The 22,855-nt window shown below is 44.7% G+C and overlaps 1 protein-coding gene across 7 annotated transcripts; it reads right to left on the reverse strand.

Moving 5' to 3' along the window:
- Positions 1–702: 702 nt before the first annotated feature.
- On the reverse strand, positions 703–16,590 carry KBTBD12 (kelch repeat and BTB domain containing 12). 7 transcript variants are annotated; one of them, XM_085864123.1, is made up of 11 exons: positions 16,495–16,590; positions 14,807–15,598; positions 14,464–14,535; positions 10,744–11,284; positions 10,240–10,431; positions 9,599–9,751; positions 9,082–9,290; positions 8,420–8,690; positions 4,846–4,996; positions 2,788–2,985; positions 703–2,413 (listed from the first exon to the last, which is right to left on the reverse strand). In XM_085864123.1, exons 4-11 carry the CDS (start codon positions 11,260–11,262, stop codon positions 2,244–2,246), a joined length of 1,863 nt encoding a protein of 620 aa, XP_085720249.1. In that variant the 5' UTR covers positions 11,263–11,284; positions 14,464–14,535; positions 14,807–15,598; positions 16,495–16,590; the 3' UTR covers positions 703–2,243. The 7 variants fall into 7 exon arrangements, with proteins under 7 accessions (XP_085720249.1, XP_085720251.1, XP_085720250.1 ...); XM_085864125.1 differs by lacking the exon at positions 14,807–15,598 and adding an exon at positions 11,487–11,631 and having other exon boundaries at positions 10,744–11,277; positions 16,495–16,576; XM_085864124.1 differs by lacking the exon at positions 14,807–15,598 and adding an exon at positions 11,487–11,631 and having other exon boundaries at positions 16,495–16,576.
- Between the last annotated feature and the right edge of the window lie 6,265 nt (positions 16,591–22,855).

Here is a 22,855-nt window from a genome sequence, read left to right on the forward strand (position 1 = left end):
AATTGTACCTGAGATGGCTGTTGTGGGTTTTTGTTTCCTCTTTTTTTTATTTTACCTGTGCCACCAAAGGTGGATGGAGGTTATGTTTTCACCCTGGTGTTTGTCTGTCTGTGAGCAGGATATCTCAAAAGGTTGTGGATGGATTATGACAATTTGTTGGATGAATTGGGTAGATGACATGAACAAGCCGATTCGGTTTCGGTTTAAGTCCAGATGCAGATCCGGCCGATCAATGGAATGCAAAACTTAAACTGTTTAGCCTGGTGGAGGGATGCACTCCACTGAGCGCCATTCTATTTCCCTTTGTGTTTTTGACATTGCACACTACACTACACTGCTCTTGCACTTGACACGCTTGATTTTCAGAGTGGGCCCCATCAATATAACCCCACCATTTTATATAGTCTTCATGTCATATCTGTACATGTACATTTGTGGCTTGCTGCCAGAGAAGCATTGTTATTGGTTAACTTTTTTTTCCAGCTTTAGTTATTCTCACCGAGCTAATTGTCAATTTCATCAATGTTATCGTATGACCATTATTATCACAGTTTGCATTGGTAAATTTATGGGGCTGAAGCATTTTCAAGAAGAGAAAGGTGAAAAAATATCTGAGGAACCGGGAAGACAAGACACAACCAATAGACATCAAAAATTGGTTCTTGAGCATTCGTAAAGAAAGACAAATGTTTGATTGCACAGCATGATGAAGAAATCACAACTTTATTCTTGCAAGTACAAAAAGTGATTTGGATGTTGTTGTGTGTGTGTGTGTATGTATACACACACACACACACACACACACACACACACACACACACACACACACACACACACACACACACACACACACACACACACACACAGGTGTTGGGCAAAAAAAAACAGACACCTGGGTAAATGTGGGACACCAAGTATATTGAAAAGAAAAACTTCCACACCGGTGTAGCCCATGTGCTACTAAAGCAAATAACATCCCAGCATGCTTAGGTTCATGTGTAAAAATGCTGCACAGTCCTGATTGCCTATAATTATAGTTGCTGGAGGTGACCTCAATGACTGAAAGAAGGGTGATTGTTGGGATGTGTTTGGCAGGAGCTTTAGTGACAAAGACAGCTCAACTTGCTAATGTTTCACGAGCAAGGTCATGTCGGCATTGAACTCCGAGGGAAAGACATCGGCAAAGAACAACAGTGGGCAGAAGCGCATACTCCAGGATACTAATAGCCATGCATTAATTTGAAGTGTTAGGCAAAGCAGGCGAGTAACTGCAGATCAATTGACTAAATTTAAACTCTGGGCACGAGCAGCCAGTTTCATCAAAAACGCTCCGCCAAGAACTCCACAGAGTGGGATACCATAGTCGGGTTGCAGTGCATAAATCGTTCATCACACTTGGCAATGCACATTTGTGGGTCCAGTGGTGTAAAGAGCTCAGGTAATGGACTACTGAACAGTGAAGAAATGTGATATGGTTATGGTCAGATGAATCATCCTTCATCATGTTCTCAACAAACGGACGAGTGCCGTGGCACCAACCGAAAGAACTCTACAACCCTGAATGCTTTGTTCCAATGGTGAAGGGTTCTGGTTGTTCTGTAATGTTGTGGGGGTGCATTGGCATGGCACAGCTTGGGTGCAGTCATCCCTTAGAAGGCAAGGTCAATGCCAATCACGACTTCTTCATGGTACTGAGTGATCATCTTCATTCTTCGTCCCATGTTGCAACATTTATTTCGTGCCTGGAGGGGTTTGTTCCAGGATGATGATGCCCCCATCCACAGAGCACGTGTGGTCGCCCAATGGTTGGATGAGCATGACACTGATGTTATCCATATGTCATGGCCTTCTTAGTAACCACATCTGAACCCAATCGAGCATTGATGAGATATTCTGAAACGCCTCCTGAGACAGTGTTTTCCACCTCCATCAAACAGGTGTGAGTTGATTGACTTTCTTGTGGAAAAATGGTGCCGCATCCCTCCAGCAGAATTCCAGACGCTGGTGGACTCAATGCCATGGTGCATACAGGTTGTATGGACGTACGTGGTGGTCCAACGCTCGATTTAGTGACTTTCCATTGGTGTTTCCATTTTTTTTGTCCACTACCTGTATATGGCTCGTGCTTTGTGAGTACTAGTGAAAAATGAGTGCGTACAGACTGGGTATCAGCTGGCATTGAAATGAGAAACTTTTCTATGCAATAATATGTATTTCTAATAATCGAGCCAATTCTCGCTTTCCTATCCTGGTACGAGGTCAGAAGGTGGTGGGAGGAGGTCTCGGGGGTTCAGATGGGCCACCAAACAAATGTCATAATCATCGTGCATGGGCATTCCTTGTGCTATGCATGTCCACACTCCATCCCATGGATCAAACTCGAGAATATCCTTCTGGATCACCTGGTGACGGTCTGGAGAGTGACATAAGTGATACAAGTAAACTGTCTTTCAGCTTGTCATTGCCATTGTTTGAAGTAATGGATTGATTGGAACAGAACTGCTGGAACGTGGTTACACTTGATTCCAAGGTCTAAACTTTGATCTAATGCCAACACCAAGATTGATGCATAAACTATCAACATGGGTCTATGATTGGACCATAAGAGGTTGCACTCAGAAATTAGATATCTAATCTTCCTTTTCAGAGAAGCAAATTGGAATAATTGATGTACATGCACATATTAAATACTAAAAATAATGGTAAGTCGAAAAACTTGGATTTACCCTTAATATTTGTAAGGTGTAAAAGTGCAATCGAGATGAGTGGAGTGCGCTATTTAAGTACCAGGTGAGGTAAAACCTCCGCAGACGTAGACCTTGCCGTGAGCAGACACTGCATTGGTCCCATGGGGTCGAAGCGAAAGCAACGGATGTGGTAGAGCTGGTCCAAACCGCCAATAATCCCCTTCGGTGTTGTATATCTCCACAGAATCCAGGCATCGTCGTGGCTGTCCACGGTCTTCACCCTCACAGCCAATGCCACCTTGGATTTAAAGATAAGTTAGGAATGTCAACAGCAATCAAAATGCATCTTCTGGAATACAAAGTAACTTGTGCCCATCTCACATTGAACAAAGTTGGTACAGATGTTCTGGAAGATCTATATTCATGATAATGTATTTTTGCAAGTGGTGGAATTGTAGAAAATCATGTAAAGCAGTCATACAAAGTTGTAAATGAACTGAGTCAGTATACATGGCGACTGTAAGCATCTGTGGACTACAGTAAATCTACCACATGCACACTCTTAAACCCCATAGTTCTAATACCAACCCACTGTTTTTGCATTCTGTATTTTACAAGTTATAACAGCTAATGTGAAGAAGTGATGTATGGCTAATTAACTACTTCCCTACAGCTGTGGGGACCACTGGCTGAAATAAGCAGCAAGGGGCATCGAGATGCAAAAAGGCAAGTTCCTTCTGCTTATTTCATGCAGATAATTGTACTTCTTTCTTCTGGGAAGTATCACTGGCTGAGGGAATGGCTGTGCTGCTGATGTAGTGCCCTCTGCTGGTTAGGGCAGGAATTTGTAATTTGTTCACGGTGCTGGCAATGGCTCGCTCACTCTTTGCGAAGGACACCATGGGATCTTTAACGTCCACTGACGAATGCCGACAGGCCACCCAGTCTAATGTCCAACCGATGGACGGTAGGGACATTGATGAATCGCCCTGCCTGTGAAACACCAGGATGATAGTTTATAATTGGTCAGAATTCAAACCCAGGCTGGACAGCTGAGAGGCAAGTGTGCATACTTCTTGGCCATCCTGTTAGCCCACAATTATACAACACGATACGGACTGCCTGTCCCAGTCCACAACTATAAAGTTGAGTTATTGCTGCGGCAGATTAAACACTGATGGGTCTCGATCATGAATTGATAAGAGAGCATCTTGTACAGTCACACCCCAACATTCGCAGGGATAGGTTCCTGAAAAATGTTGCGAATGTTGAATTTGTGAATGTTGGGGCTTTATTTAATGGGGAAAAAGGGGCGATAGGTTCTCGGCGGTTTGTGATTCATAAGGGAAAATCAAAAATCCTGTGAAAAAACCGCTAATACGCCCGCGAAAAACCCCGAATACGTGAAGCACGGTTGCGAATATAGAAGCATGTTAGAAAAGCCGAGAATACGTGAAGCACAGGGCCGTGGATGTAGAAGCAGGTCAGAAAAAACACGAATACGCCCGTGGAAAACAATACGTGAATCATAGGACAGTGAATATAGAAGCAGGTCAGAAAAACCTTGAATAAGCCCGTGGAAAACCATGAATACGTGAAGCGTAGGGCTACAAATGTAGAAGAAGGTCAGGAAAGCTGCGAATACGCTCACAAAAGACTGTGAATATGTGAAGCATAGGGCCATAAATGCAGAAGCAGATCACATTTTATGAACTGTGGGGTCCGCGAATGTCGGGGTCTGGCTGTATATGGCTACACTAGTTCACATGACCCATCATCCAAGGATTGCCATTTCAATCTCCTAAGCTTTTCTGCTGCTGGAAGTTGGCAAATAGTTTATGTTAACATAAAACAGAAAATTGCATTTATCGTGATCATTGATTTGACTTCAAAGTTGGTATTGAAAGAATGTTGCTAAAACAGGAAGACCTCATACATATGTTAATTAAATGTAGTTGTCTCGAGTCCTGATCATGAACAAGGACTATTCATGAACTTGGTCACCTTGTGAAGTGATACTTCACCTGGTACCAGCCCACCTGGTCCCTTTTTTGTTTTTCTTCTTTATGCATGTCATGGCTCAGGTTAGGTGCTGCGATACTTTTAAATGGAAATAGAACTGTCACTCCATTGACATCAGAGTTGATCGAACCCTTACCGATAATGTAAATTTCATCAAACAAAATGGCAGTTCCAAAGCGATGGCGAGAGAAATTCATTGAAGCCCTTGTGCTCCACTCGTTACTTTCAGGATCGTAGCAGAAGAGCTTATTATGGAGGACTTCTGGTTCTTCATCTGGTCTCTCGAGCTGAACGGAATGAGGAACGATTCAACAGAAGCAGTATCAAAAATTAACTGAATTATTGCTTAGTACAGCGTTGCTTCGCATGTTCTTAATAAATAGCTCCGCAAAGCGGGCGTAACCCCTCAGCACATGCATTGTAAAAGGAAGCAGTGATATCACGATGATGCAGTCAGTTGGAGCATGTTGGACGTCATATCGAAAATCAATCAGACTTCAAGATGGCTACCGTGGCGGCTAGTGAAAATCTCAGCACGCCCATTTTCGAAAGGAACCTTCCTCTACTCAACTCCAACACACACACACACACACACACACACACACACACACACACACACACACACACACACACACACACACACACACACACAGCAAAAATGCATTTAATCAGACAAGCCAAGCCGTTCTCGAAATTGACGAAAACCAATTTCAAGACGACTGCCGTGGCGGCCACACTGAAAATCGCAGCGCCCATTTTCGAAAGGAACCTTCCTCTACTCAACCCCAATACACCCTGCAAAAATGGATTTAATCGGACAAGGCATTCTCCTCAAAATCGATGGAAACCAATTTCAAGATGGCTGCCATGGAGGCCACATTGAAAATCGCAGCGCACCCACTTTCGAAAGGAACCTTCCTCTACTCAACCACAACATACCCTGCAAAAATGGATTTAATCGGACAAGGCGTTCTCCTCGAAATTGACGGAAACCAAAAGTTGACAGACGGACGCCCGGACAACGCCTGTGTCGACAATACCCTTTTTCAGCCCAATTCGGGCTGAGGGCTAAAAAGGAGAGAACCGAAAATGAATTAGATTATGAGTCACATACGTAAGTTAATTGTGCACATCTGCTATCCATGGAATACACCATTTAATGAGAACAGCACTCGGTAGAGTGCATATACCTCCTCCAAAGCTGCAAATCATGGCAGTTAAGTGTTCACCCCCCTCCAAGTCTGGTGTTGGCTTCGCGGTTAGGGTGGTGGCTTGGGATCCTATGGTCCTGAGTTTGAGCCCCATTGGCGACTGAAATAACACCAGGGGATTGATTCAGCCTGTCATCCTTCTGAGGTCGGTGAAATGAGCACCAGTATACTGGTAATAGGGGCACTGCATCAGCAGCATAGCTGCGCCCCTAACCAATGATGCAACCAGCAGCCAAAAAGGCAGCACACAATGGGAATCCCCCTCCAAAGTTTTCACATTTTGATACCATCTGAGCTTATTCCATGATGCTTTCAAATCAAACTTAATGTAGTTTTCACAAACTACTCCAGTGTTGAAGTCAAAAAAATGCAGAAAATTGCAATAGGTTTGATTAACAGAGAAAATCGGATGATTCTCAATCCCATAAGTATTCAAACCCTTTGCTTAATTAACCCAAAATCACTTCTGAAGGAAATTATTTCTTTGAAAGGTTACAAAATAAGTGTAATAGGTTTCACCTGTATGTAATTGATGGTTTAATTTAAAAATTAAGTCTTCCCCCCCCCCCCCAAGATACCCATGTGTCTTAGGAGTTTTAAGGTGCAACTCAATTGGTCAACCAACAAGACAAACATGAAGACCAAGGAGCTTTCCAAAGAAGTCAGACATAAAGTGGTGGAGAAACACCATTCAGGGAGGGTTATAATAAGATTTTGAAATCATTCATTATCTCTGAGTCTGGTGAAATCCATCATTATGAAGTAGAAGACATGTCATACCACCCAGACTCGACCCAGATCAGGTCGCCCATCCAAACTCAGCAGCTGGGCAAGCAGGAAACTGGTTCAGGATGTTACTGTACATCCAACAATGAGTTTGGATGATCTGCAAGGCTCTTTGTCTGAGATGGGGGTCAGTGTTCATCAATCAACAATATCCCGTTCCCTTCACAAAGCTGGGCGCGATGGACAGGTGGCAAGAAAGAAGCCATTACTGAAAAAAGACACTTCTAAAAGCTCGCATGGAGTTTGCGAAAAAGCATCTTCATGAAACTGCAGGCATGTGCCGAAAGATTTTGTGGTCAGACGAGATAAAAATTGAACCTTCTTGATCTAAATTAAAAGCGTTACGTCTAGCACAAGCCTAACACTGCCCATCACAAGTCAACACCATCCCTACTGGCAAGCATGGTGGTGACAGTATCATGTTATGGGGCTGCTTTTCATCAGCAGCGACTGGCAAGTTTGTCGGGATAGAAGGAACAATGGACAGGAGAATCCTTGATGAAAACCTGTTTGAGTCTGCCATGAATCAAACTGGGAAGGAGATTCACATTTCATCAGGACAATGATTCAAAACACAAAACAAAAGCCACACTGTAGTGGCTGAATAAGAAGAAAATAAATGTTCTTGAGTGGCCCAGTCAAAGTCCTGACTTGAATCCAATTGAACATTTACGGCGATACTTGAAGATTGCAGTCCATCGATGATCCCCATCAAACTTGGCAGAACTCGAGCAATTTTCACGTGAAGAATGGACAAAGATTTCACCTTCTCACTGTGCGAAGCTGGTAGAGACCGACCCAGAAAGACTCACAGCAGTCATTGCTGAAAAAGGTGTTTCCACCAAGTACTGACTGAAGGGGCTGAATACCTTTACAACCATTGAATTTTAATTTGTACATGTTTTTTAGAAGGTATTACTCATGTTTAACCTCCTTCAACTATAACAGTGTTTAGTTTGATCTCTTCAGTTATGAATACAAAAGTTAATTTGGAAAAATTGTTTCTCCATAATTCGTAATTAATCAAAATGTGACGTTATTGGTTGGGGTCGAATACTTTTGCAGGCCGCTGTATATCGTTTTAGGTCCTATCTCTCAATGGTGAAAAGTCACTTTAAAAATTCTTGGATCTGGATCTCCACCAAAATTTAATCAATTCTTCCTTGTCACACACCCAGCCTGTCCACCATCCATAACATTTTGAGATATCCTTCTCACAGACAGACAGGAAATGGATGAAAACATAATCTCTATCCACCTTCGGTGATGGAGCTAATTATGGCGCAGTTTTGATACGGTGATGATGCATCACACCAAAAGCATTATTGGAAGCATTTGAGTGAAAACAAACCAACGAAAATTGATATTTTCTATTTACCGTACTCTTTACAGAGCATTGGTGCTGCTGAAACAGTTTCTTGGCAAGTGTTATACTGAGTGGTCTGCCATTTTCTTCCCAGCGTTAATTGTGCATGCTCTACACTTTTAAATGCTGGCCATCAAGCAAGGAAGCAGCACATACCATTTTTAAAGTCTTTGGTACAATTCGGCCAGTATTCGAACGACCGACCTCCCAGACACCAAACGAACCCGCTAACCATTACAACACGGAGTCTGGTTAAAAATCGATGTACAAAGCAAAAGAAAAACATGGTACTCTATCTCAATATCTGAGTTATATCTGTGTGTTTGTTTATAACCATGAAAAATCACCTGTGGTTTCCATCCTCCCATTACAAACAGATGGTCCCGCACCCGCACTGCAGCATGGCATGCTAATGGTACAGGGAGTGGTGTAGCCGGTCGCCAGGTGGCAGCCTCGGGTATCCAGCGATCCACGGAGGCCGTGATGGCATAACGATTCTTTTCCTTGGCCTGACCACCAAGCAAGTAGAGGGAACCAGCAAGTTGGACAAGCGCGTATAACTCTCTGTACGGAGCTGAGCAGAATTGCTCCCATGCCTGGCTGGCCTTCGGTTTGTACCTGTACGTTCGGCGATAGAACGCACAGCATGATCAAAGAGCTGGTTATTTGTTTCCAATCAGTCAAATAATTATCTTATAGCTTTTCTACAAACATTTTAAACTTTTATTCATATTACTAAGCTGCCATGGTACAGGATTTATGCTAAAGTTATTTTTTTTGTTGTTGTTGCTGTTAAATGAAACAAAAAATTGCATTTCATCTTGGAGCCTTCATGCAGCAAATTCCTCAGAGTGGGTTTGGCAAAGTTTGTTCGGTTTGGAATAACGATGGATAAAGGACACCATACAGTCTTAAAACTTTCTTTTCGAAACCACTCACTTTTGTCTTTGGCCATGCATTGGGCACAGCAAAATCACAGGAAAGTGAAGCTTATCCATGGAAGCCTCACCGCACAAGATGAATGCTCTGCTCAGGATCTTCGTGCCTCCTTTGGCGCTGTCCGGCCAGCACGATGTTGCCGTCTGTGCAGACGATGCCGGCGGATACGCTCGAGAGGACACGTCCACGTCGAGGAGATTGGATGTAACAGATTTTGCCACTTGAGGGTACGAGACAGAAACTCGCGTCAGTGCAACTCCCTGACCGCGTTCGGATTCCCTGATCAGAAAAGGGGATGTGTCAGGCCAAATTGCACTTGCAAAAGGTCTTCTCGCACTTGTGTAAATGCCGGGATGTAAGTACAGTCATGAAAGTTTGCTATTATTTGTGTTGTCAGATTTGAGATCAAAAGATTAAAAAACAGAACAACCATCAGAAATGGCCTTTAATCTAACCTGATTAATGTAGATCAAGAATGCTTGGTGAATACGAGTATTTATTGATTAAACTTTTTTTTTTTAAACTAGAAACTCAGGCATAACCTTTTGTGTCAATGTTAAATGAAAATGCAATGAGTAGAAGCTTACACTGGGGTCATTTCCAAGACACAATATGACCTCCGTGTGCTCCATGCCATAACGCAGCGGTGGACCTCTCTCTCCATGAGACCTCTCGACAGAAACCAGCACCTCCTCCACCATACTGCTGCTTTCAGCATCACACAGCAACGCTGTGCTTCTCTGTACATGCACACATGTATACATATGGGATCTGATCTTCAATGGTGGCTCACCATACACAGAGTTATACACCAGGAAAAGTCCTAAATTGGCACGGTGTTCAGGATTTGGTTTTTTTTGTGATTTTTTTAAAATTGGCATCGACCTTTAGGCTTATACTATCACTAAAGAGAAGAGTGAGCTTGGCATCTACTCAGGATGCTGTTATCCATTATCCAGCTGTCCTTACCTGTCTTAGAATAGATGGTAGTATGGTAAGACCCAAATCCAACAGGTATTGAAACCAGTAACAGCTCAGAAGTAGGTGGGCAAGCCACCAAATCAAACTACCCCCATACTCCACATGAATGTTCAAACAGTATCATCCAGAAGTGCTTTACCCATCTGGTCAGCCTAAGGCATAAAAATGTCAGCAAATGTAACAAACAAAATACTTGAGGGTAAATTAAACAAGCTTATAAGTGTTTGTTTAAACATCGAACCCTCACCTTAAGGCTCTCCCTCAGGAATGCCGGACTCACTAGGGGCAGCCGGACATGATGCAGTAGGCCGGGGAGATACGGTAAACGACTGCAGTGATCTCTCGCAGCCCAGCGCAGTACGACGTCCAGAACCGGTTCCTCTCGATGTACATCTAAGTCGTTGCAGCTTATAAGCTTTTCCAACTGAGCAGCTGTTACCTAGCAGCACGTACCTGGTTAGTCACATACTCGGCCTACTGTGCCAACAGCCGAGCGAAGTTATAAATGCTTGATGCGTAAGGAACACATGCTATGTCCAAATTTGAGTTTTCTTTCACCATTGGCTGTTGGGCACCCTCACACTGCCATCATAAATTCACAGCACATTGTACTCATACCTGGAAAAGTAACCAATTGTGAATACCAAGTATCATCCGCTGAGCAGAGCAGCAATGAAGTATATAAGCAGTATTACCAGTCGTGAAAGGTCTACGTTTACCGTATAGTTAATCAAAGCCTTCAGATTATTACCTCCATGATTTCATCATGCCGACAAGCCTCAATGAAGTGTCTATGAAGAAATATCTGAGCTTTGTCCTCAAGGTCTTCTGCCCCGAGATGCCTTGCAAAGTGTAAAATGCCGACGCAGTTGGAGGCGTCCATGTTGTCCATGATGAACCGCATACACACCTCAAAAGCCCCATCCATCTGGAAGAGGAAGGCCGCTGTAGCGACATCTTGCACAGTGCAAGTAGAAATGTCCAGGTATCCTGAGTACATGTAGTGCAGGAGTAGACTTAAACTCTCAGCTGGAACATCAGGCAAAGAAACTGTGTTGCTGTGGCTTTCGGAGAGACCACATGTGAACATAGCACGGAAGTATGGGCTGAAAGCGGCGAGAACGGGCCTGTGGCATTGGAAGGAAGATTCTCCAGCGAGCAGCATGACGTCTGTGAGCTCCGAGGCATCCCGCATGCTGGATAGACGTTTCAGTAGCCAGTCAGCATGGCTACAGCCTTTCGGGATTGCTGTTCCCACCGAGGAGGTCATTCCTTACCAGGCTGCCTGTAAACTGGCACATCGTCAAATGGTTCGTCACAGAGCAATCAAGTGCAATGTTTGAATGCAAGCTGTTATGTCGATCAAAATTGCTCGTCAATGAAGTCATATCTGCTTGAGACCGAAGTAAACGTTAACGAGGTTAACCAGCACTTGTGGGGTATCCCCAAAAGACTTGGCAAATAAATGTTCGAAGGAATTCCAAACTTTTCAACCTTTTTTCATACGTAACATGTTTAGCTGGCTCCTTAAGTGATGTTGAAGTATGGTGGTCGGTGAGAGCGTATTATGAGTCTTGGCTCAATCAGAACCTGGGACTCGCACTGAACCTCGCTGTGCGGATGTCCAAGCGGTAAGACACTGCAGTCGGGTATCAAAATCAAAACGCAGAATTTCTTGTTTGTCAGGACACAACACGAAAATTAATTTGACTTTCCAAATCGCACACACAGCACAGGGCAGCACAGGAAAAATAAACTGCAACACTCATAGAACGTGAAATCATCGCCGCTCCCTTTACGGTTCCCTCGAAGCCCGTGAACAGCAACTGTCACAACATCTCCCTAATCGCACGGAAAGGAAAACACATTTATTTACTTAACCTGTCGACCATCCCCAATCCTTCTTACAACATTTATTATTTCCTAATTCTTAAACACAAAAACTCTGGGAAAAAAAAAAGCAAATGAGTTGGTGAGTCAGGGGTTCGTTGCTCTGTTGCGATGGCAACCCTGAGCAATCCGCATGAATCCAGAGGCAAGAAAACAATGTCTAAAGGACTACGCATCCAAGGAACAAAAGCTGACCTCGAAGGGTGACTTTCAGTTCCATCTGCAGAAGAATGATCGCACGTACTATTTGAACTTGTACCCTTCGTTCAATGCAGACCGAGTGTGAGAGAAGGTGCTCAATCCCAGTCATGTGATTGGGATTATTAAACTGCCCACGTCTATGATGCTGGAAGATGGACAACACATGGCACTAGCCCATCCACAGAGGTCAGGCGTACAGTAAGCAGAAAGCTGATCGTTATGTACCTGCAGCAACGATATTTTCACCTGGTCCTATCAAAGACTGCTCAAAGGTAAAGCCTGTGGCTCCCGATGCATCAAAGACTCCAAGGTGTTGTTTAAAAGCACCTGGAATTCTGAGTTCAAGCAGAAATGAAATATGGCTCATACTAAGAGATGTATCAGCGGAAGGTGGTGCTTACTGTGTACATGTGGCCACGACGGTGATGCTCACTGTGTGCATGTGGCTTGCCGTAAGCTGGGAGTACAAGGCACACCGGGCTCACCACCGCATTTGCTTGGCCTCATAGCCCCTTGTTGATGCCAGTGACCGTATGCACCAAGCCTCCATCCAGCCCCCAGGTCAGGTGGGTTTAAATTCCCCACTCATCACTCCCAGAAGTGTTAACTTGCATCGCCGCAAATACCTACAGACGGTCTCACTTGGCACAATCCTCATCAGGCTGCTGAACCACAACTTTTAGCGGTGAGTCACACTACGTCCTCAGCACACGTGAATTCCAACTAATTTGAGAGCAAGCTCAATGATTTACACTGAGGATTCTACTCCGCTGAGGCCAGGTCATGCTTGGGCCTCTCATTTAACCCCATCAGTGGAGGCCGAGCAATCACCAGAACCATGTTGACTGCCTGACACTAATTCCTCTCCACTCTGTGGATTTGCTGCCCATGGAAGAACCTGTGACGGGTCATCTTCAAAATTAAAACTTTCATTATAACGAAAGTCTTGGTTCCTCTCAATGAGATACAACTAAAAGATCAAACGCTAAAACTTGCACAATAATCTGTTTTTTTTTTTTAAGTATCAGCTCTCAGATCTATTGCTCCTCCAATCTTTTTTCCACACAGAAACTCCTCCACCTCACCAGGTCCCATTCTCTAAATTATTTGTTTTCCTCGACCAGGGATGGTTCTTGTGGAGGCCCATACCCTTGATTCAGAGTCGTGGTGCTCACGACAAGGTGTGAGTGAACCTTTCTGTGCCTCAAAACAAATCCTCGATGGGTCGACACCACGTCGCAGGGTGCAGAAATTTCCACCAAGCAGCCATGGAATCAAACTCCCCACCAAGGCCAATGTCACAAGGCTTCACCGAATTCACCACCAAGCCGCTCATTCTCCGGGAACCAATGCAAAAATTATCTCGCTGGTCCAGTGTCTTATATTCAGCAGAAGAAAAGAGAGGGAATCATTGCAATTTTTTTTGTCCAGCCTGGGTTCGAATCCAGACCCAGCTATAAACTGTCATCCTGGTGTTTCTCAGGTAGGTCAGTGTGGTCTGCTGGATGGACGTTAAACGGAATCCCATCTGCTGACATTCGTTGATGGACGTTAAAGATGCCACCGTGTCCTTTGCGAAGAGTAGACGAGCTGTCATCAGCACCCTGAACAAATTCATGCCCCAACCAGCAAAGGGCACTGCATCAGCGGCACAGCCACTACCTCAGTCAATGATGCTACCCCACATCCTTATGCTGCCTATGAACGAAGAAGATTTCATTTTTGTCCATTTAAGGTCCACACCTTCTTTGCCTTGCAATTTGTCAGAGTTCAGGACCCAACCTGGGGAATCCTAATCCAAGGCTGTCAACTCCTGTGATAACTGCTGCGAGACAAGCGGAGGTATTAGCCCGGAAAGAGAGGCACTGTCGGGAAATACCAAAACGGGTCCTCCTAAAATCAAAGTTTGACTCGTCACCTCAACAGTGGCTTCAGTAAGCCGAAGACAAGGTCTTGGTACTTAGCTACAACCAGTTAGAAACAACTTGTTGAGCTGTGATCAGGATCATGATGTCAATGGACCGGTACTGAGACCACCTGTGACATGATTGTTGTGCTGCAGGTAGAGACTTTCTGGAAAAGGCACTTCATCATGTCATGAAAATGTTTTCAAGGTGAACACAATGAAGGCAAACAAGAGTCAAACAGATTTGTTGGGAATGTGAACATTGTGAAAAGGCTGAGCAGCTTTCCTCTGGCACTTACCTTGCGTTATAACAATTAGCATCTCCTTTAACATGACCATCTTACACTACAATGTGAACAATGCTAACAAAATACTCTATCACATACACTCTTCCACACAAAGTAAAACAACAGTGATTCAAGGTAAGACCTCACACCTTGCATGCTCACTTTGTGTGTCGTGCGATTCACAAACCTGAGCGACCACTCAGCTTTCATCACTCGGTGGTGAGGCGACTCAAAATCCTTGTCCTCATGGATAGCCCTCCTGGAATGAAAATGACCTTACTGATTGAGAAGGTGTGCAATCCCCCATTGTAACAACCATTACCAGGTGGGTTTGGCCTCATTGTAGAAATGAGGATTTCTGTCAACAAGTTCGACCCTTGCACACTCCGAAATACTAATCAATGACAGCACACAAATTGTGTATGTTTGGCTCGTTAGAGTCCAACTTATTAGGTTGTTTGCCTTGATAAAAGTAGGAATCGCACACTCATCATTAGCTGGTGGGATAGCCGATAGCTATGCACACTCACCTCTGAGCTGTCTCGTCTGGGTTTGAATCTTGACCCAGCTCTATAAACTGTCATCGAGGACTTTTGCAGGGAGGGGAAGTTCATCAATCTGAATGCCATCCACGTCCACAAACACACACATACACAAAGACAAACACAAGTACACACAGAAACACAAACACGAACAAAAAAACACGTAGACACACGCGTAGACACAGAAACACACGTACACAAACATACACAAATACACACACTTACACAAACCCACGTACACAAACACACACACATACAAAAACATGTAGACACACGCGTACACACACAAACACACACGTACACAAGCACGCACACACATACACAAACACACACGTACACACAGAAACACATGTACACAAACACACATACACAAATGCAGACTTAAACAAATACCCACACTTAAACAAACACACACACGTACACAAACACACACATGCATACACAAACACACCAACACATGTACATACACAAATACATACGCATACACAAACACACACGAGCACACAAACACACATGCGTACACAAACACACATGCGTACACAAACACACAAGCACACAAACACACACACGCATACACACACTTACACAAACCCACGTACACAAACACACACACATACAAAAACACATGTAGCCACGCGCGTACACACGGAAACACAAATGCACGTACACAAACACACACGTACACAAACACACACACGCATACACAAACACACACGTACACACAGAAACACATGTACACAAACACACGTACACAAACGCACACTTAAACAAATACCCACACTTAAACAAACACACACACACGCACACAAACACACACACACGCATTCACAAACACACGTGCACACCAACACATGTACATACACAAATACACACGCATACACAAACACACACGAGCACACAAACACACGCATACACAAACACACATGCGTACACAAACACACACATACACAAACACACACGAGCACACAAACACACGCATACACAAACACACATGCGTACACAAACACAAACACACATACACATACACAAGCACATAAACACACACACACACACGTACATAAACACACACACACACGCACACAAACACACACACACGCATTCACAAACACACGTGCACACCAACACATGTACATACACAAATACACACGCATACACAAACACACACGAGCACACAAACACCCGCATACACAAACACACATGCGTACACAAACGCAAACACACACATGCACAAACACACGCGAGCACACAAACACACGCATACACAAACACACATGCGTACACAAACACAAACACACACATACACAAGCACATAAACACACACACACACACACACGTACATAAACACACACACACACACACACACACACACGTAGATAAACACACACGAATGATGAGCTGAACATTATCACGGATCGGAACCACATGAGAATAACGTGTTTACGGTCCCGAAACGGCCATGAATGTCCTGAGTTATGATCAATGTTAAAAACTCCTGTTTAAAGTAGTTTAAATAATAATAATAAATACAGATCAGATGAGATAATTTAAACGGTTATAAATACGTCCGTTTGTAGACTCAACACAACTTCCCTTTCGAAGAGCTGCAAGTTGAAGTTCAGCATTTAACAAGACGTGAACCTTCTAATATCACAGGAGAGAACATTTGTGAAACGCACCTCAAGGTACAGGACAGGTAACCCCGTCATGCCATGTCGCCGAGACCGAGAAGGTCGATGTGTGTGGGTGTGTGTGTGTGTGTGTGTGTGTGTGTGTGTGTGTGTGTGTGTGTGTGTGTGTGTGTGTGTGTGGGTGTGTGTGTGTGTGTGTGTGTAATCTGAACTACTGAACGAGGGGCTATTATGGGACAAGGGTGGTCCACATGAGGGCCAATGACGCCAAGAGGCACGGCTGGCCAAGATCCAAGCAGCACCTCGAACTTTTACCGAAATTAGAAGTGTGCGCGCGTGTGTGTGTGGGTGTGTGGGTGTGTGTGTACATGTTTTTTGTTATTAATTATGTATATCTATTAATTAATTCCGTACTCTTGGAATGCACCTTTAGACCGCTGAGACCCCTTCGGCTTTTGTGTGAGAACTGGAGGATGAGCTTCCACGCCACGATCCACACGGAGCCCCTATTACGTATTTGGCCATGTCGATCGTAACTGCTCGACTCAACTCGAGTCTTTGTTCCCAGGGGCTTTTCTGCGACAGAGTGATCGACACAGAGAGAGACCGGTTCTCCGATGTACACATTCCCCTGTCTGACGAAAGGGTTATTGAGACAACATTGGCTCCGCCGGGCCAATTACCCGTATCGCCAGAAGTCCAAAGCACCATTAGGAGTGCAACCAACACCGACCTCAGTTGATATTGGTGATCTGGTCTACTTTCATGCCAATCACAAGTATCAGGCCCACCAACACTACTTGGTTACCTCTGTCGAGGACGGCTGGAACCAAATACGCAAACTCCATGGCCTACGATGGTCCCACCAGGCACCAGTTCTGTCCCAACAACTAGCTCCAGAACAAATCCCCGAGTTGCCTCCCGGTGCAGAGATTCCCATACCTGATCCAAAACCATGGTCTTCCTCGCATAGTCATGTGCTGCAGACCCGGGCCCAGGCCCCTGATGCCGTAACATCAACGATTACAACCCCTTCTATCCAGCCATCGGCTTGTTCCACTCGTCCGGTTTCCGTGGCACCCGCTCTGAGGCACTCAACTTGACAGAGACGCCTTCCGAAACGTCTAACAGATTTCATACTTCAGGAATGATGCCAATAATTTTAGGGCAGAATAAACCCCAGTGGCTGGATGATAGTGTACCCCCATGAAGGCCCTGTATGCATCCTGTTTGCTTGATTGGCATGCATGTTTCGATTGCCTTCGCACACATTGACATTGTTTACCCCCTACGTTTATGACGTCATATTCTTTGCACCCCTGTACTTCCTTGAGACCTCATTTGGTGAGCAAGGTGTTTGCATTTATTCAGCCTGAGTAATCTTTGCTCGTCCCTTTGTAACATGGTTGATTGATAGCGAATGTAGTGAGCTTCATACTCAACGCGTGCACATGAGAGAATAGGAAACAACAAAAACAACAACAACAACAACAACACAATACCCAGAGCAATTTGGAATCCGTGTCGTCGGCTATAACCCTTTTGCTTCCGGTTTTTGTCCTGGGGAATGATGCGTCCCGGGAGATAAAGGCATCGTCGGAGACATGAAAGACCCAAATATCAGACATGGTGCATATTTCCTCCACTGATGTTAATAAAGATAACTCCTGCATCATCAAAAAAAAATTTTTAATTGTGATTTACAATATTTGATCGCTGATCCCGAATCCAGGCCGAAGTAACCGGAAATTGCAGCATCGAATGCAAGAAGAATTCTACGTTCCCTTCTCGGCTTTGCCTATTCCATATTACAACAATAAATTATGTAAAAACAGGAAAGAACAAGTTCAAATGAGCTAAGATCCCCGTCCTCTTAATGATGACGTCATAAAAACGAATATGACGTCATTGTGATGTATCAGGTTTGCGATAAATTATCTGTGCGAATGCCCGGCTTTATTCCCACAAACAGAATTCAAAAAGCTTGCCGAGTTTCGGAGATAATTTTTTAGGCGATTTCCATGAGCGGAGATATTTTGACGTCATAACTTTTTTTTTTGGAGGAATTTTCAGAATCAGAGATGGTTACTGTTTGCACAGACATATATATATATATATATATATATATATATATATATATATATATATATATATATATATATAGATACATATATATATATAGATACATATATGCATATGCATATGCATATACATATACATATACATATACATATACATATACATATACATATACATATACATATATATACATATATATACATATATACATATATATATATATATATATATATATACATATATATATATATATATATATACATATATATATACATATATATATACATATATATATATATATATATATATATACATATATATATACATATACATATATATATACATATATATATACATATACATATATATATACATATATATATATATATATATATATATATATATATATATATATATATATATATATATATATATATATATATATATACATATACATATATATATATATATATATATATATATATATATATATATATATATATATATATATATCCTGGTGTTGGCGCAGTGGTAAGGGCAGCGGCTTGGGATCCAAAAGGTCCTGAGTTCAAGCCCCGTTGGGCCACTGAATCAATACACCAGGGGGTTGACTCAGCCTGTCATCCTTCCGAGGTCGGCGAAATGAGTACCAGTGTACTGGGCCGGTTAAAATATAAATACCGGGTGTATGGGCCGGGTGTATACCCCGGTTAAAATAGGTGTACCATATCCCTGCGTTGTAAGAGGCGACCAGGGTTGCGTCAGGAAGGGCATCCGGCGTAAAACATGTGCCAAATCACGATGCGGATCATACGGATGATCCGCTGTGGCGACCCCGAACAGAAGCAGCCGAAAGAAGATATATATATATATATATATATATATATATATATATATATATATATATATATATATATATATATATATATATATATATATATATATATATGCATGCCATATATGCCTTGAACTCAGGACCTTTTGGATCCCAAGCCACTGCCCTAACCACTGCGCCAACACCAGGCTCATATGGTATATATATATATATATATATATATATATATATATATATATATATATATATATATATATATATATATATATATATTGTTGCGGTTTTCGCGCCCGCCGGCGTGCTGACGGCCACGTAACTCGAATCGCGGCACGTCGCCCACCGGATGGACAATCCAGTCGTGACCCTCTCGGACTAACGCCGGGAACCAGTCACGGGTGGACCTTTCGGTCTCACCGCGATCGAGCCAATCAGCCCCCGCGTGGGATAGGGTTGCTCGCCAAATTCGACCTACCTAAGTACCCACGCGGAGGGTAGACCGGGCGATCGCACCTCGCCGCAGGTCGACTTCGGACACGGGCCACTTAAGCGACCCGTTCCGTACTATCAGAATAACCGAGCGGTGTTATCGTCGACCTCGACGGTTCGATTAATTATCGGGCGTATTCAGCCCACTACCAACCCTTTACGTGAAGCAAGATGAGGATTCAATGGGAGAAAAAGACGAAGCGAAGCGGGAGAACAGTTCAATAATAAAGCACATTTATTCGCGGCACACGGGAAGCACACATATTCAATTCCACCAAAAGCACACAAAAAAAAGAAAACACAATTCCATTTACACAAAAAGCAAATATAAAAGCGAAGACAATGCAGAGCTAATACCGACTACCGAGCACACGGCAACACTTATACAATTCTACTTCACAGACGGCGCCGACAACACATACCCAAAACCAAGGAAAAGAATACCCCCAAGAATGAGGCGGGCCTGAGGCCGAGACCGGGTCGCGCCTACCCGTCTGGTGATGAGATGCGGAGCGGCGATGGCGCCTCACTCCGCGGGCCTCGCGGACAGTGTCTGGCAGGGGGTGGGAAAGGGGCCCCCTTGGTCGCACTATCTCAGCGCGGGGGGAAACAGGAGGGGGTTGCTGATGCTCGGGGTATAGAGGATCTTTATTATCCCTGGTGTGCGTCTCCACCTCGGCCAGGTCGCGCTGCCGGCCTTCCTCGGGCGTGCAGCTCCCGGCACCGTCGCGAGCACCCCCTCGTCTGCCTTCGCCGCTGCCGCCTCTCCGCCTCTGGACTCTCCACCCTGGACTCTTCTTTGGGCTCTCCTCGTTCGACTCTCTTCAGCTTGTCCAGCTACTTCAGGCTTCGGGCTCCAGACTTCCACACACTCTGACTGACGAACACGGTCCTTTTATCCCCCCGTAGCTTCGCCTTTGACCCCCTCCCTTTGACCTTTCACCTCGCTCCCCATTGGCCCGAGAAAAAGTGGGCGTGAAGGCTTTTTGATCCACAAATTTGCATATATCGATCGTTCTGGAGGCGGGGCCAAATCGCCCCTCGCTCACCGATTGGACGGCAAAAAGTGGGCGTGTGTCGTTTTTGATCCGTTTTTGAAGCACAAAATCCGTGATTTTGTACACGCTGTTCAACGTGCGCCCTGCACGAGTCCAACACCGGTACCCACAGCGTGGCAAGAACGGTGGCGATGCTACGGTTGCGAGGTGTGACGTGAAGGTCGTGGCGGTTGTGGTGAAGCGGTGTTGTGGTTGGTGGTTGATGTTGTGGTTGTGGTGGTAATCATGGTGGTTGGTCCAAAATAAAGATAGTAAAAGAAAAACGGCTATCCTGAAGAGTCGCAGCACGTATAAATGACATGTATTCCCACTAGACAACGGGTTTGGGCCTAACTACACATGCACTTACCGAGATACCTCACCTAAGGGACCTGAATGGTGGTTTGCGAATTTGGTAACCACAACAATATATATATATATATATATATATATATATATATATATATATATATATATATATATATATATATATATATATATATATATATATATATATATATATATATATATATATTGTTGCGAATTCGCGCCCACCGGCGTGCGAGCGGCCACGTAACTCGAATCGCAGCACATCGCCCACCGGACGGACAATTCTGTCGTGACCCTCTCGGACTAACGCCGGGAACTAGTCACGGGTGGGCCTTTCGGCCTCAACACGATCGTGCCAATCGGCCCCCCACGTGGGATAGGGTTGTTCGCCAAATTCGACCTACCTAAGTACCCACACGGAGGATAGACCGGGCGATCGCACCTCGTCGCAGGTCGACTTCGGACACGGGCTACTTTAAGCGACCCGTACCGTACTATCGGGATAACCGAGCGGTGTTATTGTCAACCTCGACAGTTCCGATTAATTATCGGGCATATTTAGCCCACGACCAAAGCTTTACGTGAAGTAAGATGGAGATTCAATTAAAGAAAAGACGAAGCGAAACGGGAAAAACAGTTCAACATGAGGCACATTTATTCCGCGGGACACGGAGAGCACACATATACAATTACAACAATTATGCACCAAAAGCAATTGCAACAAAAGAAACACAACAATGCAGATCTACTACTGACTACGCGAGCACACGGCAACACTTACACAGTTTTACTTTACAGACGGCGCCGACAACACATATACTCAAAAGCAAAAGAAAAAGGGCACCCTCAACGACAAGTGGGGCAGACGTGGTCTGTGGGCGCGAGACCGGGTGGAGCCTACCCGTCTTGTGATGAGCCGCAAATGTGGCGGCGGTGCCCCGACTCCGCGCTCCTCTGTAGGTTTCGTTTGGCACTGCTTGGAATGGGGTGGGAACGGGGCCCCCCTTTCCGCACTATCTCAGCGCGGGGGGGAAAAAGGCGGAATCGTTGATGCTCTGGGGAAAGAGGATAGCTGGCTTGCTTGGGTCCCGCGACGAGCGACTCCACCGCGACCTCGACCGCGCTCCCGGCTTCCCCTCTCTGCAGCTCCCCGACAGACTCCGAACCCCGACAGACTCCGACTCCTCCAGACCCGTCTTGACTGCTACTGCCACACTCCGCCCCCGCCACACCTCTCCAACTCGCCCGAGCCCAAAACTCTGCCTGCCTCCAACTGCTTCCGACCAAAAACTGACTGAATTCGCCCCACGCTCGGCGCTTTATAGTACGGCAGGAGAACCCATATGCAAATTTCCGGATCAGGATGAGCTCGGGGGCGGAGCCACGCTCGCCCATTGGACGGAGGAAAATGGGCGTGAACCTCCCCTGATCCTCGAATTTGCATATATCGATTCCACTCCGACGCGCCTGGAGGCGGGGCCAAATTGCCCCACGCTTGCTGATAGGACGGAACAGAAGTGGGCGTGTATCATTCGTGATCCGACTTCCCCTCGGAAAGGCCGCTCTTTGTACCCGCGGCTCAGCGCGCGCCCTGTACGAGGCCAGGACAGCCTGACGCGCGGCGCCCACAAGCGGCGCGGGA

The sequence above is a fragment of the Eptatretus burgeri genome, chromosome 18 (genome assembly GCF_056783735.1).
Source record: "Eptatretus burgeri isolate ZD-2024b chromosome 18, Ebu_testis_v1, whole genome shotgun sequence".
NCBI classification, from domain to species: Eukaryota; Metazoa; Chordata; class Myxini; order Myxiniformes; family Myxinidae; genus Eptatretus; species Eptatretus burgeri.